General features: G+C 38.3%; 1 protein-coding gene across 1 annotated transcript in view; it reads left to right on the top strand.

Moving 5' to 3' along the window:
* The window catches only part of LOC115907634 (neuronal acetylcholine receptor subunit alpha-7), a 38754-nt gene extending 27168 nt beyond the window's left edge, over positions 1-11586 (top strand). Inside the window, exons 5-10 of the mRNA XM_030955630.1 lie at positions 1427-1506; positions 2652-2819; positions 3201-3395; positions 4627-4713; positions 5370-5479; positions 7502-11586. Coding sequence (XP_030811490.1) covers positions 1427-1506; positions 2652-2819; positions 3201-3395; positions 4627-4713; positions 5370-5479; positions 7502-8020 — 1159 coding nt within the window. The 3' untranslated portion in view covers positions 8021-11586. The remainder of the gene's footprint in view (positions 1-1426; positions 1507-2651; positions 2820-3200; positions 3396-4626; positions 4714-5369; positions 5480-7501) is intronic.
* The last annotated feature ends 5051 nt before the right edge of the window (positions 11587-16637 follow it).

Genomic DNA, 16637 nt, shown 5'->3' with positions numbered 1-16637 from the left:
AGACTTTCTGCTTCTCTTCAAAGTTCACATTAAATACTTGCAAGTATTTTCAACACTTGTGAGCCTTCTGCTCAAAGGAAAAAAGTGCAACTCCAGATGAGCAAGTAATTATTTGGATTTAGCTTTTCTTGTCTGCAAATTTCACAAACCAGCCCAGATATTTTTTAAAATCTAAGGTCTTCAAGTACATAAGGGGAAAATAAAATGCAAATTTAAAAAGTCTAAAATAACAGTTGCATTATTTTTGCTTCTGAGACACAACATTTGCATCAGAATAGATCAAATATTAAATTCCTCTTTTCAAAAAAAGAGTATTTCAATAAGGGTTTTCCTGCTAAGAAACACCTTTTAATATACTTTATTTTCTGCTAGAGTTATGAATATTTCACTTTATGACCATCTCAGATTTTTGCTCTGTTTTTCTGATGATATCTTAAAAGGTGATTAGAAAAGGTGATGAGATACTAAACCACTAATAGGCAAAGAGACATTAGAGACTTGTAGTGTTCCAGTCAATCTGGAGATGCACAGGTTTTGAAAAGTCCAGATTGCTGCAAGCATCCAGAGCCTGAGGTTTGTGTGGCTCCCCTGCCCTGCCCAGCACAGCTGGCTCTGCACTAGCCTCAGGTGCCAACCCCCCGCCCCCAGCAGGTGACAGCTTGGAGACTACAGCAATACAAGAACTGTAGCCTGTGTTTCATTGTGTTTCCCATTTAGAAGTCCTTAAAATGTTAATGTCTGGTAAATTCCTGCCAGACAGAACTGAGATATTCCTTGGCAGTAGACGCAAATTCATCATTTGGAGCACTCTTCAAATGACATTATGATTCTTTTTCTAGAGACTTGCTGTGTAGAGACAGCACAGAGGGCAGTGCTGGCCACACCACTACACTGACACCTGGAATAGAGCCGCTTTTTTTTCCTGTCTGAATGCAGTTTGTGGGGTCTGAGGTAGACAATGAAGGCTGGAGCTGCATTAAAGGGTCTCATGTATGAAATGTAGTAATAATGTTCACCCACACAAGGAGGTAGGAAGACACAGACACTGGAGTATCCATCTCCTCAGTATTCATTAGATGCTGTTAACATAGACACCAAGAGAACAGATTTCCCTGTACAGTTGCTTGAGAAGTTTTTAAAAAGTGCTTACGTTCCAAAAGGAAATCGATAGAGCCAAGGCACTATAATGAATCTAACAGGCAGGTGAATGGCAAGAATGAGGTGGCTGACCTTGCTTTACAGCTCTTAATCAGAGCAAACCCAGAAGGATCAGGCCAGTTACTCTGAGGCCACAGAAAACTGATGGCAGGAAAAAAGCTGTCAAGTTTTGGAGGTGACATAGTCCTTTTATAAGAAGAGATTTGTTTCAGACATTCTTCAGCCAGTCAAAGAGCAAATAACCCATTTTGTTTTTCTCCTGTTCTAGTGCTGATGAAAGATTTGATGCTACTTTTCATACTAATGTTTTAGTCAATTCTTCAGGACATTGCCAATACCTGCCACCAGGTAGGCTGTTTGTATGTCATAAATTTTGGTAGATTATTTGTGTATGCTGTGATTTCAAATTTGCCATAAATTCTCTTACATTTTATTTGTTTAGCTAGCATCATCTGATAGATGTAAGCCTACGTGCATTATGGTTATATGGTTAACACCTTTGCATGAAAACTGTCATACAAGATAGATGCTTTATTACCTTTATGGAAATTCTTCTGTCAAGGCACATCTTCAGAAGTTTGGAAATCTTTACTATAAAAAGATGTTGTTTATTAAAGTAATAGTAATGCCTCAATAATTTTTTATTTCATTGTTTTAGTGTTTTTTTTATTAATATGTTAACTTTGCAGTAAGATGCTTAGTAACATCTTGGATGTATTTCTACTTGAAATGATTCAATGAATGCTTCATCAAAACAATTTTTGGTCTGGATGTACAGCAGTGGAAAGCTGTTTCTCTTCCCCAACTCAATTAGCATAATCATTAGAATTAACTCCTCCTAGCATCTGAATTTTGCAAACTACAGCACTAGAGCCAATGCTTTCCAGACAAATTAGGCTTTCTGCCTAAGATGTCCAGAGGGTTTCAGGGGTTTGCTTCTTGATTTAAGATGCTCTCTTAAGATATTCCATTCTTAAGATATTCATATTCTTAAGATATCTGGTGGGGATTTTTCAGTTCAGCTCAGAAAGCTGCTGAAGGACAGGGTCTGACTCAACAAGTGAAAAAGAAGCAGCTCACTTTCCTCAGTAAATCAATATCATATAAATCTAATAAAACAGCAAATAAATATTTCAGGATTTCTTACTTAAGTCAGTAAAAGAAACAAACAGATTACATATTCTGCTTCATTTCTTCCTGAAATACTTTATCTAGAAATCTGAATTCTTCTCTGAATATTCTTCCACTATGTGCCAAAATGGAAGAGTATCTTTAAAAGCAGTAAATAACATCAATACATTAATGGTACAGTTCTTTCCCTTCTCTATGACTGACTTTTGCTCTTTACATGTCAAGACAGCACTGAGATTAAAGATGCTTCATAAACAAAAAGCAGAAGGCACAATGTAGAACAAGTTCTGGTTACAAAATGTACATGAAATTCTGTGGAACAAGCATTTAAATGTAGTGCTTTTGTTTCAAATCTCACCCAGGCATATTTAAGAGCTCATGCTACATAGATGTACGCTGGTTTCCATTTGATGTTCAGAAATGTAACCTGAAGTTTGGATCCTGGACTTATGGAGGCTGGTCCTTGGACTTACAAATGCAAGAAGCAGATATATCTGGCTATATTTCAAATGGAGAATGGGATTTAGTAGGTAAGCTCTCCATTCCCTAGTTACACTGTGAACTTGCAGCCTTGTCTCCACTGCTGAAATGGATGGAGTAAGAATTGGGAAATGAAAACAGAAATTAAATTAATAAATGACCTAGCCAGTGGCATTTGAAACTCTTCAGAACAGATCTCAGATGCAAATCAACATTAAAAAAAAAAGATAAATTTGCTGCTTGAGTTCTGTAAGTATCTTTTATCTGATTTTCCTTTATCAGCTGAGAAAAAGTGGGAATTAAGCTTAAGTAGTTTTACTTGTAGCAAAACTTGGAAAACTAAATTTATTCTTTTCAAAAATAAACAGTATATAATGTACAGTTTATTCACATTCATATCTGGTTTTTTTTCCCTCTTTTCTCCTACACAGGAGTTCCTGGGAAGAGAACTGAGAGCTTTTATGAATGTTGTAAAGAACCCTACCCAGATGTAACCTTCACAGTTACCATGAGACGTAGGACTCTGTATTATGGACTCAATCTCCTCATTCCTTGTGTCCTGATATCTGCACTTGCCTTGCTGGTTTTCCTGCTTCCAGCAGACTCAGGAGAAAAAATCTCACTAGGTAAAGTATGAAGAGAACAGATATTGTAAATATGACTAAGACAAAAGAGGTTGTCCTTTTAAAGTTTCTTTTTAAACAGTCTTAGGCAGGAGGAGTAGTTTGTGTGTCCTGGCTCATGAGCTATTTTTAGTGTTTGATGCTGAACCAGCAGAGGCATAAACAATTCCTGAGTACCTTCCTTAAGAAGCAGGCTTTCATTTTTTTTACATTTATTTGCTGAACATCACATTCATTAGGTAAAGCTTAAGTTTACATATACACATTTGAACACTTTAACACTGAATTCTTCTTTTAATATTGAATTGCATTAACAACCTATGGTGTCTTCTCAGAAAGATTGATTCTAATTACTCCTATTTTACTTTTTATAGTGAATTTTAACTTAAGCAATGGTTTGTGAAACAAATCTGATTTTGAGTACTTGATCTTTAAGATGGTGTTTAACTATGTAAAGAAACCTTTTGTCCCATACAAAATTCAAATTAACTGACTTCTACTAAGTAAACATTGCTGTTTAAATGTAGAAAAATTGACATCTCTCCAGAATATGGTTTGAGGGGTAATAGCCTCCTTCATTAAGTTGTCCTTCACCATATTTTAATATGAATTCTTTGTTCCTTAATCCTTTCCTGCCTGACAATGACTCGTTATTGTTTAAGTCTAGTTCTGAGACAAGAGTTAAACCTTTTTCCAGAAAGATGGGAACTCATCACTGAGCAATAGAAGTCAAACTCCAAAAATCAACAGTCCAGACTGCTTGGGCATAATCCCCTGCAGAACCCAACACTAATATCAAAGGATACCAAAGTCTGTCCAAGGCAGCAAATCTGCTTTTGAGGAAATTTATGTATCACACCACCTGTAGCTTCCATGACAATTAACCAAGTGCCACATGTTCAAATACTCAGATTCACACCATGTTTCTAAAGCTAATACAGTGCAAGAATTGCTTTGATTTGCCTCAACTAATTAGCAAATGATGATAAAAGTTGAACCGTTACAAGGATGTAAAAATATCCATGTCTGTGCAAGCATTGGTACGGGTTTGGCAGCACTGCTACCCTGAAAATGAGGCAGCACAAGGAAGGACAGGAGTGCCACGAATGTGCTGGATCATGGTTACAGGGGGATTGCATCTTGCAGAGAACATTCCTTCAGATTCATTTTGTTTCTCTCCCTGTTGTAATTACAAGCTACTGATATGATTTCATGCTTCATATTTATCTTTCAGGTATAACAGTTTTATTGTCTCTCACTGTGTTCATGCTGCTTGTGGCTGAAATTATGCCAGCAACCTCTGACTCTGTGCCCTTAATTGGTAAGCTTTAAGTCACTTGGATTTTTTTAGCAAACAAGGTACAGTGACTGTGCACAAAGGCCAGCCTTAAGGCAAATCACCAGCTGTAAAATGGATGACTGCAACTGAATTAGAAAAATATTGGCAATTGGTAAGAGCTCTGATGGGTGCTCTCTGCTCTGAATGAAATAAACAAATCTATGTGTATTTGGGGAAAGAATAAGAGAATCAATTTTCCATGGAAGAATTTGTTGCAGTTTTGACACAATTGGCCTGATTGTGTTCTGTATTCCTAATTCCAGTTAGGAAACTGGAACACATGAGCTAAATGTAATTAAACCTTCCCACTGTAATTGTTCAAACAAAAAGAGAAACTATTCAAAACAAGTACCAGTCAGTTTATATAATAATGCTGAATTAAAACTAGAAGGCAGCCTGTGTCCAGGTTTCTTAAAAAAGGCAGGTGCTCAGTTCCACAAAAACAACAGCTAAACACTGGCTATCCTCTCAAAGTAATGTCCAATATGTCTGCTGTTGAGAAATCTTTCAAAAGTACCTAGAGCAGAACTAAACTGGAAAAAGAACTAAACGCTATGAATGCATATATAAACACTCCTTATTAAAGGATATTATATACAGCCAAAGTATGTTCCTGTAATTATTTCTTTATTTTGCAGCTCAGTATTTTGCCAGCACTATGATTATTGTTGGTCTTTCTGTTGTTGTCACTGTTATTGTTCTACAATACCACCATCATGATCCAGATGGAGGAAAAATGCCTAAATGGGTAAGGTTTGATTTTCCTTTACTATCCATTGCATAAATGTCCAGCCAGTGGTCCATGATTACCTCCTACTGTTAAAACATATAAATCCCTCACAGACATTTTGTTTGGAAAAGCAGTTTCACCAGAAATGAGGTATCCAGATATGTTCCATGTGGCTGGTTTCTTAGAAAACATTTGTGTGCAAGAGAGAATGAATAGACCTCCACTAACTTCTCATGTCTTTCAAAACAGCTACATGCAACTCAGGATGTTGCTAAAATCTAAATATATAAATGAAGGTGATCTTCAATTAACCTCCAGGTTAGAAGTGAACCAGGTAGAAGAACAGAGTGTTGATGGAGATGAGAAATGCATGAAATACTCTACTCTTGAGGTGCAGCTGTGCAGCTACTCCATCCTTAGCTGCTGCCCAAACAGAAACATGCATAGCCTAAAAAGCATCTGTTAAAGATGGCTGTTAAAGTAGAATTTTCTCTGAAAATCCTGATATTTATATCTCTTTTCAAGAACATCTGTAAAGTCCAAAGAATTAAAGTATTTTTTCTAAGCACATAAGACTTTTTAAATAATGTCCTTCTAGGAGGGGTGGGTTTTACAGAGAACATTGTGCTGATATTAGATTACTATACACTGCTGTCATCAGCTAAATGTCCCCTCCTTTGACTTCAGCCAACTCATGGCAGCATCAGGCCTTTCTGAAGATGCAAAGACCTTTCTTCTTTTTTCTCTCTAGAACAGTGAGATATTATCCTTACTAGCTGGAAAAATGTGCATACAGCAGCACCCTGAGGACAAGAGATAATGAGGTATTCCCTGGCTTGTCCTGGGGAGTTGACTTTAAAATAAATTTCAGTGAAGAGAATTAAAGGTAGATCTCTTTAGACGTGTGTTTGATGACCTAAAGGGGACAATGTTTAGTACTGAGCCAAACATCCTCAGAAAACAGAGTACTTGAGGTTGAGGAGTGAGCTGTACTGTTGAGAAGCTGAAATTTGGACACTGGTGAATTTTGGATAAGGCCCTCATTTAACAGAATATTATCCTTCTTGGTAGAGCTTGATGGTGTTAAAAAAGTAATAGGGCAAGATCTGCCTCTGGTTGGGATATTTGCATGCATCTACTCTGAGTAAGAATCCACTGTCAGAATAAATGGATCAAATCTAATATTAATTACAGGAAAAAGTTTGCATATTATATGATACAATAATATTTCATTAGAACTCTGAAAAAGAAATGCTGGAATGAGCTCTTAAAATCTGATTTAAATAAATTACAGAAGCTTTCATTTGAAGTGGAACAGTCTCTGGCTTCCCTGCATTTTCTGTAAGGCTTGGATTAAGGCAATGTGGAAAACAGTAAAATGATACATGCAGATTAAATCTGCAAAGTATTTTTTTTTTAAATCAAAGTAATTTTTCCATATTTTCTTTATGTTATATCCAGATCTCTCTTCTAAAATCTGCAACCAACTGTTGTGAACACAATATGAGAACAGAGCCGTAACACTTTAAGGCTTGGTGGTCCAGTCCAAGATCTGTTTCATATCTATTACCCAAGCAGTAATAGATATGAACTTAATATTAGAGCACAAATAAGAGAAAAAGAATTGTAACTTTATTGACTACCATCCAAAGCAGTGTTATTAAGACTATTAAAAAGTAATTCTTATTCAGGAAGAGTTTGGTTTGGTTTTGTCTAACTCATGGTTTTTAGTAAAGGTGGAAAAGGCTGCCATGTCACTGTTCAAGTGTCAGGAAGAATCAACACTCTGGACACCCCCACCAGAGAAGAAGTAAGTCCCAGTACTGATATTCAGCCTGAGGCAGTCAATATCGCTGCTAGAATAAGAAAAGAACCCCAGTGACTGGTAAATTAACCAGCTGGAAAACTCCAGCAGCATTTTCTAGAATGCAGTGCAGGCTTAGCAGACACCAGGGAGCAGACACCCCAGCTGCCTAGATACCAGCAGCACCAGAGACTGGCTGACTGAAGAGATGCTTATTCTCAAAAATTTTCTTTCAGACAAGAATCATCCTTCTGAACTGGTGTGCTTGGTTTCTGAGGATGAAAAGACCAGGGGAAGATAAAGTGCGTCCTGCCTGCCAGCACAAACAGCGGCGCTGCAGCCTGTCCAGCGTGGAGATGAACACTGTGAGTGGCCAGCAGTCCAGCAATGGCAACATGCTGTACATTGGCTTCAGGGGGCTGGAAGGGGTTCACTGCACACCCACCACTGATTCTGGTGTCATCTGTGGGAGGATGACCTGCTCACCGACAGATGAAGAAAACCTGCTGCACAGTGGGCACCCCTCTGAAGGTGACCCAGACTTGGCTAAGATTTTGGAAGAGGTCAGGTACATTGCAAACAGATTCAGAGACCAGGATGAAGAGGAAGCCATTTGCAATGAATGGAAATTCGCAGCCTCTGTAGTGGATCGGCTCTGTTTGATGGCCTTCTCAGTATTCACAATCATTTGTACAATTGGTATTTTAATGTCAGCACCAAACTTTGTAGAGGCTGTGTCTAAAGATTTTGCTTAACTCCTAACTAGAACCTGCTTCTCTGATTGGTATGTAGCAAATAAGAATGTGGGGTCTTTTGATTGCTTGTTTTTAATGAGTATAATGCTTCTCACGGTCTGCTTTCTTTTGCCCCCACCACCCTCTGGTCCCGAGTTCCTTTTAGAAGAATGGCACCATTTCAGAAGTGAAGCCAAGAGTTTCTCTCTGGGCTGTGTCTATGTAGCTCCTCTGAGCACTCTTTTGTGGAAAATGCCAAGTGGCTGCAAGTCCCTTCAGAATGATGGGGTATTGAACCACCACCTCTTACACATGTTCAAACTGGCTGTTCCAAAATAAGAGGTAGGCAATGTCAGAAATGGCACTTCTTCCAGACTTTGTTATAAAGGATAGCACAGTCCATCTTATCTATTTCAATGAGTGATCATAAACACGTTTAAGATTAAATCCAAGTGGCTGCTCAAGCAGAGAAAAGGGAGAAATGTCTTATGCAGCTCTTCGGCCCCTCACTCGCACCCTGTAGCTCCCTCCATGCACTTTGCATACAACATATTTGACTTTCAGGATTTTGAATTTGTCTGAGACACCAGAAACCTGAAAGCTGAGAGGACACACCACATAACTTTCCCTTCATATCTTCTGGATTTTACCTAGAAATTTGGCTTGAATTCTAAAACAGGTTTCACAGTAATTGTTGCAGTTTACTACTTCTTCCTTCTCCCCAGAAAGGCATTCTTTCAACTAATAACCATTTTAGCTATCAAAAAGAAAAATGATTGATTAAAGATATCTTCATCACTTTTAAAAAAACCCCAATCCCCATGCTTGTCTCTTTACTGTTAACTGGATTCCAGTGTGGAAAAAGTAACTCAATTTCTTGTACAGGCTTAAGCATAAATGGAGAAGAATCTAAAGCAAAAAAAGCCATTAAATCCCGAGATCAAGGTTTTCATTTAAAAATTAGATGTTTGATTTGTTGTATGCTTAGCCTTTTATATAACTCCTTCTGTTGAGTCACCATAACATTGTCTTTACAAGAAAACTGCACCTTTTCTGCTCACTCTAACATCAGATGAGTACTAATGAATAATAAAGCTTCTTGCTTCTGATATAAACAATTAACTATATAAATAGATATTTATATACACACACTGAAGATACATCCAAGGAAAGGTAAAAATGTAAATACAAATTTTCCTAAGTCTAGACAGACTTTTGCAAAAGCAAAACTAGTAGTTCAGCACTTCGTTATTTTTGGATTTGAAATTATCTTGTCAATATATGCTTAGTTTTGTGTTACTTTGATGTCTTAATGGAAAGGGCTGAGCTGAGAATACCAGGAGCTGAAACTTTGTGTGTTCAAAAGAGCTGAGAATTAGTCTCTCACTGGCACACCAGTATTCCTAACCAGTGCTATAAGTGGTAAAAGATGTCGGTGAAGATCAGTTTAGCATTGGTTGCATCCTCTGTCCTACAGAGTACAAATTTTTTGGCTGAGGTCTTCAGAGACACAAACAGAAGCCTGTTGTTGTACCATGTTTTTGCTGTGAAATAAACTCAAGGCCTCAGTTTATCTCTTAAGATGGATTAAAATAAAGTTGTAATGCTTATCCTCCCTAAGTAACAATTTCCTTCTCAGAGTCTGCTCCCTTGAAAGCAGGAGAATCAAATTTCATGGAATACAAGCCCAAAGTCACCCCAGGTACCACTCTTCACCTGATCAAACACCTTGTACAAGCACCTTTGTGCCTGAGATAGGACAGGAGGAGTGAAAGGCAGGCAGGATATTTTTCAATTACAAATTGAGAAATATACAAATTGAGAATTCTGTTTTCCTGAAGGTGCATTCCAAATCTCACACTTTAAAGATACAAGCAAAACATTCAAAGCCTTCTTGTAAGTTGATCCTGAAACCATGTGTCAGAATTACTCGTGAAGAAGTTATGCTTTCAGGAACAACTATTAAGAATAAGCCATGTAATAATTCCTGCAAATAGTTTCTAGTTTATAGATTGCATATGAATGGGAAACTATGAGTGCAAACTCTGAAATGTGAGTTTTGTTCATTTGTGAATAACTGCACATATCATGTGGCATGTGCTCCTCTTCTGGGTAGTCTTTCTAGGCTAGGCTTCCTGATGAGAATGTTGATTTGCATTGGTATTTTTTCCTGCTGCAAGTATCCCTAAATAGCTATATAGAGTGTTCCATTTAGTCTTTGTAAATTTTTGAGGTCCTCTTGGAGAACAGCTTTTCAAAGACAAATGAAGACCTTTGAGGATTACCTTGCACAATGGAACACAACTACTGCACTCATAGTACCTGATGCATGTGGTATAGGAAGCATGAGAATCCCCCTCTTACCACCCAAATCCCTTTACAGTATCTGTGGAAATCATCTTTCTAAATACAGGAGGATGGAGAAAGCAAGCTACAATTTGACAGTAAACTTCATTTTCAGTGACAGACATGCCTACCCTTAAAAACTGGAGAGTTTGGCCTTACATGAAGTCCTGCCATGAGTCTGTCCCAGTGAGTTGGTAAAACTGTCAGAGAGCTGGGGGTGCTGATGAGGGGGCTGTGAGACACCAGCATTCTGCCCACACTGCCTTTATCAATGGCAGGGTCCATGCAAATGCACCAAGGGGACAAGGGAACCCTCATTTTCCGACTGTTGACACAACCTGTAAACATTTGCTACCAAGTTAATTATACATTTTAAATGTAAGAGTGACTCCTCCATTATGTTACTTGGCACCTCTAAGTTAAATTTTCCTGTAACTGAGCTGAGCAAAATTGGTATGGTTCTTGTCAACTTGTGTGTGTCTTAAATATATTTGTGTATGTGCTAAACAATATTTTGATCTAAATGCTGTGAAAAAAATATTTATTTACAATTCTGGGCATAGAGATGGAAATTAAATACTGTATAGAGTATGTGTATATAATATTTAAGCCTACATATTGATGGTAAAGATCTGTTATAACCTTAAAGAGTCCAGATAGAGAATAAGAAGTGGTTCACCACAACTAAGCTATGACTTGCCTGACAAATTCAGAAGCTCACTCTAGAGCTCAGGTGTCATGTACAATACTATGTGTGAACAATGTATATTATTTTTTCTGTTTTTATATGGAAACATATTGAATATTTCAAAGATTTTTTAATATTAAAAAAATTATTTAGGTGTTAATGCCAAAAAGGTTCCAAACATAAAATTTTAAAAACTTAGTTTTAAATACAGATAAATTATTTAAAAAGTATTTAAAATATTAAATTATTTTATATAGGAATTGATAATACTATGTAAGACTTTTTTTAAAGATTTCTTTAAATTCTCTTTACATTCTCTAGCTGCAGGATGTAGTCTCAGTTCACCTGTGACAATTCAATTCTTCACCTTCTCCAACAAGTCAAGAAGGTAAACCAAAGCCCCAGATTTTCTTTCCTTTGTTTTCCTATTTTTTACATTAAGAAACATTGCATAAAGGGCATTAGAAAAAGATGTTACATCTGTCAGGTACTGATTGTCATATAAGCAACTCAATGCCTTTTCAGTCCAGTACAAATAAAAGACTTAGATCAAGAGACTTTTGATTCTTTTTCATTTTGATAACATGGAAAAAACTCAAGTGGTAGAAAACATGAATAGCCATAAAAGGAAGAAAGATGTCTGTGGTTATATCAGTCTGGGATGACAGTGTTCTTTGATAATTAAATAGAAATTCATATCCTCCTGCCAACCAGTCCCACACCAAACATATATTACTTCAATCTTATGTAAGCAATCAAAGTTAACTGAGAAGGACTGATATACCATGTAAATTTTGGACTGGCCTCAATGCCAGTACTAATTTATTTTTTGAAGTTTAACACAGAAGAGAGAAAAAACAAATCCATACCAGCTGAATAAATTGTTGGTTTTGCCAGCTGCAAAGTTTGTTTGTTGGCTACTACTGAAAAAATATCTAATCAGCAGAATATCCCTCAGATGCAAAATGATATGTCAGTGTAGTTTCTTGCAAAGAGATGAGTTCTCCTGCCCATGTGCTGAAACAACTTCCTTTCTTTACAACACCCTGCTGAGCATGTGCCAGAAGTGAAAGATCAAGGGTTGCTGAACCTAAGACTTCTCTTCATGCTTCGCTAAGTGAGGAACAGCTGAAGAAGACCAGCTTGGTCCAGGGCACCACCGCAAGTCATTCAAACCTGCAGTTGTCACTGACCCCAGGCTGTCCCTGGGGAAGAGCTGCCAGGGTCACAATGTCAGATACTCAAGTGAGGCTCATGCTGCTCACTCTGCCAGTGCTCAGGAGCAGGACAACCTGGGTCACATTTACTGTCGGACTTCAATGAGCCCAACAGGCTCAGCTTAGCACACAGCAGGGTCAGACTTCAATGAGGCCACCAGGTTCAGCCTAGCACACAGCAGGCAGGCTCCTGGCACTGTCCATGAACCCCCCATCACTCACACTCCACCTCAGAAGCCTCTGAGTGGGGATTAAAACCAGAGCATTGTGTGCTCCTGCTCTTGGGCATCTGGGTGCTTCAGCTGCAGAGCTGCTGGGGTTTAGGAGCTTTCTCATGAGCAGAGCCAATGTCACTGCCCTCGGGGTGGCAATGCCCAACACAGCACTGGGTCTTGCGGCCATAGAGATGAACAGGAGCAGCCACCCAGTTTTAATCCTCAGTGCATCAGGGTGTATTTTACTTCAAAGATACTGGTTTGTTAGCCTAATCTCATCGTAAAAAATCAGTAAATCTTAAAAGGCTATGAACAGAATCTCCACATTAACCTGGGAATCCAGCAGGATCTCAATAGCACTACAACCACAAATGAAAGCCTTCTACTGTTTTTTTTAAATTATTATTATTATTACATTGCTCCTGCTGCTTAAGAGAAAACCCTAGCATTTATGCAACATTGATTTATGCTATGAAGCAATTTGAGCAATTTGCAGATGATGGCATAGACAGAGAATAAACAACAATTTCTCATGTCCCAGTGAACACATTCAAAACTGCAATATTCACAGAAAATGAAAGTATTCTGAAGTAGTCTGAAGCATCAGTCTAAAGATATAACAAGTAAATCACTGGGCTTTTAGAGCTGTAGTGACTTCTCCATGTAATGATGCTATACAGGAATTGCAGCTTAAACTTCAAAATAATTTGAGCTATCTAATTATTTTTACCTTTAAAAATCCCCAACCAAAACCAAAGCCAGCAGGAATTTAACAATTAACATGATATAATGCTACTCTGGAAAATGTGTACATTAGAATAACATCTATAGAAGCTTTCCTCTTAGCTAAACAATTAATGATATGACCCAATGCCTCAGTGCCTATGCAAGGCAGAGAAATCTTTCTACTGAGTCTGAAATTCTGGGACCAAGACCACATTCAATCCAACAAACCTCACAGTTATCATTTATGTATTAGTCTGGTTCATGGTAGGTATGTGAAAGAATAAGAATAAGCCAAATATTAAATATTTGTATAAAGTGATTTTAGGTTAAAAAAACCCCCTGCATTCCAGAGCAGGATATATGGACAACATCCTGAGACAATATTATCTTATCTTTCCGTGTACACGTATTACATACAGCTGTGAAATATTTCAATAACTTTTGTTCCTATAAAAGAATTCTGGTTTGAGATTGCTTTTGCTAGTGGAGCACATTCACTGCTCCCTGTCCTTCTTCTGAATTCTGGCCACATGAAACCCAATCAGCAGACTACTTTGATCAGAAGAAATGTTACAGGACTGACACTCAGAAATCCTATGTAAGTTTAACACTTAAGTTTTCTGACTTGTCATCACAAAATCTGATGTTATAGTGCCAAGTTGTGCCAGAAGGAAGATGCTTCAATGGGAAGCTCATGCCTGCCCTGCAGTGCCAGTGCCTGGGCAGCGAGGGGGCCTTCCCAGATGGCAGCAGAGCAGTGCTGGGCACAGCAGGGCAAAGCAGCCTCCCCATCCCTCCATGGGGCATGGAAAGTTAAATTCTCCTGGTTCTCCAGACTATGCTCTCTACAAGGATACAGTGAGTATATGCTGCCCTTACCTATCAGCTAGCAAGATTTTATTTATTTTGATGAGGTAACAACGTAAAATACTTGGGAATTACAGGTTACAATACACAGCTCAATTGATCTTTCCTTAAGACCATCAGAAACTGTCTTAAACTGGACTAAGCTGAAACCAGGTTAACAATAAGGACAGTGATTGTAGTTCTCTCTTTGCTGGACACTTTTAAAATGTATAGAAGTTAGTCTGCTGCATCTTTCTCTGCAGTCGAGGTTAACATTCATGTTCCTGTTTGCAGTTAGCAAAGTGGTAACATTGCTTAATGATACTTTACATTTTACACTGTCAATATTGTTTAAAATTGAAAGGATCTTGCAGTGAAGAGATTAGAAACAAGGACAAGAAGCCAAAGTATTGTACCTATTAAAATAAACTGTGAAAGATAAAAAGGGCACATGAAGGACTGGCAGAGGATGAGTGAAGGCAGGTTTGATATTACCATCAGCAGAGAGAAGTGACATGCCATCAGTACCACACCTGCACCCCAAAGCCCAGAGAGCAGCAGAGTCTCTGACCACCAGCAGCTGAGCACAGCCTGTGCTGTTTGTGCCAGGGGGGCTGAGAAGGGACAGGTCCACAATGACTGGGGACAGAGCAGTCACAGAGGGCCAGGCTTCGGTTAGCTCAAAACCAGTATGGTTTCTGTTGCTAAAAATACATTGAAATTCCTAGTTCTCTAGTAGGTTTCAGTTGCAGTAATATGCCAGAACTTTTATTACGCCAGCTGACAATGGAATGGGGGTAGCAACCTTCTTGCTGAAATTTCCAAGCAATCTGTGTGGGTCGAATGAGGCATAAGTGAAAACTCCTACGGCCAGCACAGCTTTCACTGAGCACATTGCAGCCTGTCTTTTAAAAAAGCTCACTATTCTTTGCAATCCTTTAATGGATTGCTCCCTGCACCTAACAGAAGCCAACCCATAATGAATGGCACTGCAGACATCTGAAGCGTCCAGCCACAGTTCTGAGAGGCTGGATCTGTGCCCATTTATTTTCTCATGCACAAGAAAATATCCCGTGTACTTGGAGCAATAAAACTGGCACAGTGCGAATTCTCAGATTTGTGTCTCCATACATTGGCTTTATCATGTTAACAGTAATTCTATATCAGTGTAAATGACAAGAGATTTAGCCCAGTATTATATACAAAACACATCTTCATTTTGAAACTTCTGCAAGTTCAAAACCTGTCCCTAGCTCCCAAGACCCAAAGAATAGTGGCATCATGTTTCTGCAAAGCAGACAGAGTAATAACAGCAACAGAAAAATGCTTTCTTCAAGATAAACAATACCAGAACTTTTTGCATGAAACCAGTATTTTTCATCTTTCATATATAAACCTTATTTAAATCACTTTCTAGATCACAATACTTTGCCATAAGTTTGTCCAAGTAGGAAAAAGAAAAGAAGAAAGATAGTGGAATATGGTAAGGACCCAAATATTAGCTTTCAGAAAGAGATATGCAACCTCCTGAAAATGTGCATCTGCAAAAACATTCAGCCAACAACCTCGATCATCACAGATTGCTGAAGAGTTACAACTGAGCTTGTGAGTAGGATGACAGCCTTGCCCTATGAAAACCAGCAAAACATTTTGGGGAAAAATATCCCTCGAACTATCAGGAGGTCTTTTAGAACTTTATTTGCAATATTTCTTTAAAATATTGCCCATATGACTGTGTCTAATGCTGATTAAATAATTTCTTTTCATTTTACTGAAAAACTTGTGTAAGTTGCAAGGCAAACTGACAGGCCTCTGACTCTGCAGAGGTAACAAGCCAGTAGCAAGGAAGATGTCACTCCTGGAGGAAGTGCTCAGGGACTAAGAGCACTACAAGCCTGAGAAACACTGGCTATCACTTGGTAAACAGTTCTTTTCAGTGCTTGTGTTTGGGGAAGAAATTCATCCTGTCCCTCTTTGTAGTCCTGCAGAGAGCACAGACAAGCTCTTTTTGATGACAGTAATTCATCATCCAACCTGGTGTACCTGCTCTTCCTCCTTTGGCTTCACTGCAATTGATGGACTAATATGGCCTAACATGACTCGCAATTACACACAGATTCATAGAAAACCTGCAAATGGCTCCTGGTGGTGTTTATTAGCTGCTCATACTTCCTGTCAGTGAGTCAGTGGCATCTATATTTAAAAGGGCAGCTGCTGGGCTATCAAACCTCCTACTTTATCTCTGGGGAAACACTTTTAATTTCTGATGAGAGTATCCTAATAAAGTATAGTAGGTGCACTGATAAAAACAGTGTCTACACCATCACACAAAAGAAAGGAATGGAGTCTGACTTCATATAAAGCTCTCCTGACTCTCAGCACGTTGTTTACAGGCAGAGCAAGTGAGTAGGAGTGCTCCTGCTCCCAGAGAAGAGCTATAGTATAATAAATTTAGCAGAGACCAATTACTGACTGACTTCCAGATACTACTGCATTATAAATAGCTGACTTTATGATACTAATTTATTACTGTAAGCTAAACTAGTGTATGCATGAACAGAAATTTACTTGTTTATGAAAATGTTGGGGACATCAGCTGA

Source organism: Camarhynchus parvulus, chromosome 10 (genome assembly GCF_901933205.1).
Source record: "Camarhynchus parvulus chromosome 10, STF_HiC, whole genome shotgun sequence".
NCBI lineage: Eukaryota > Metazoa > Chordata > Aves > Passeriformes > Thraupidae > Camarhynchus > Camarhynchus parvulus.
Note: the sequence above shows the minus strand (reverse complement) of the source record. Positions and strands in the feature narration are given on the sequence as shown.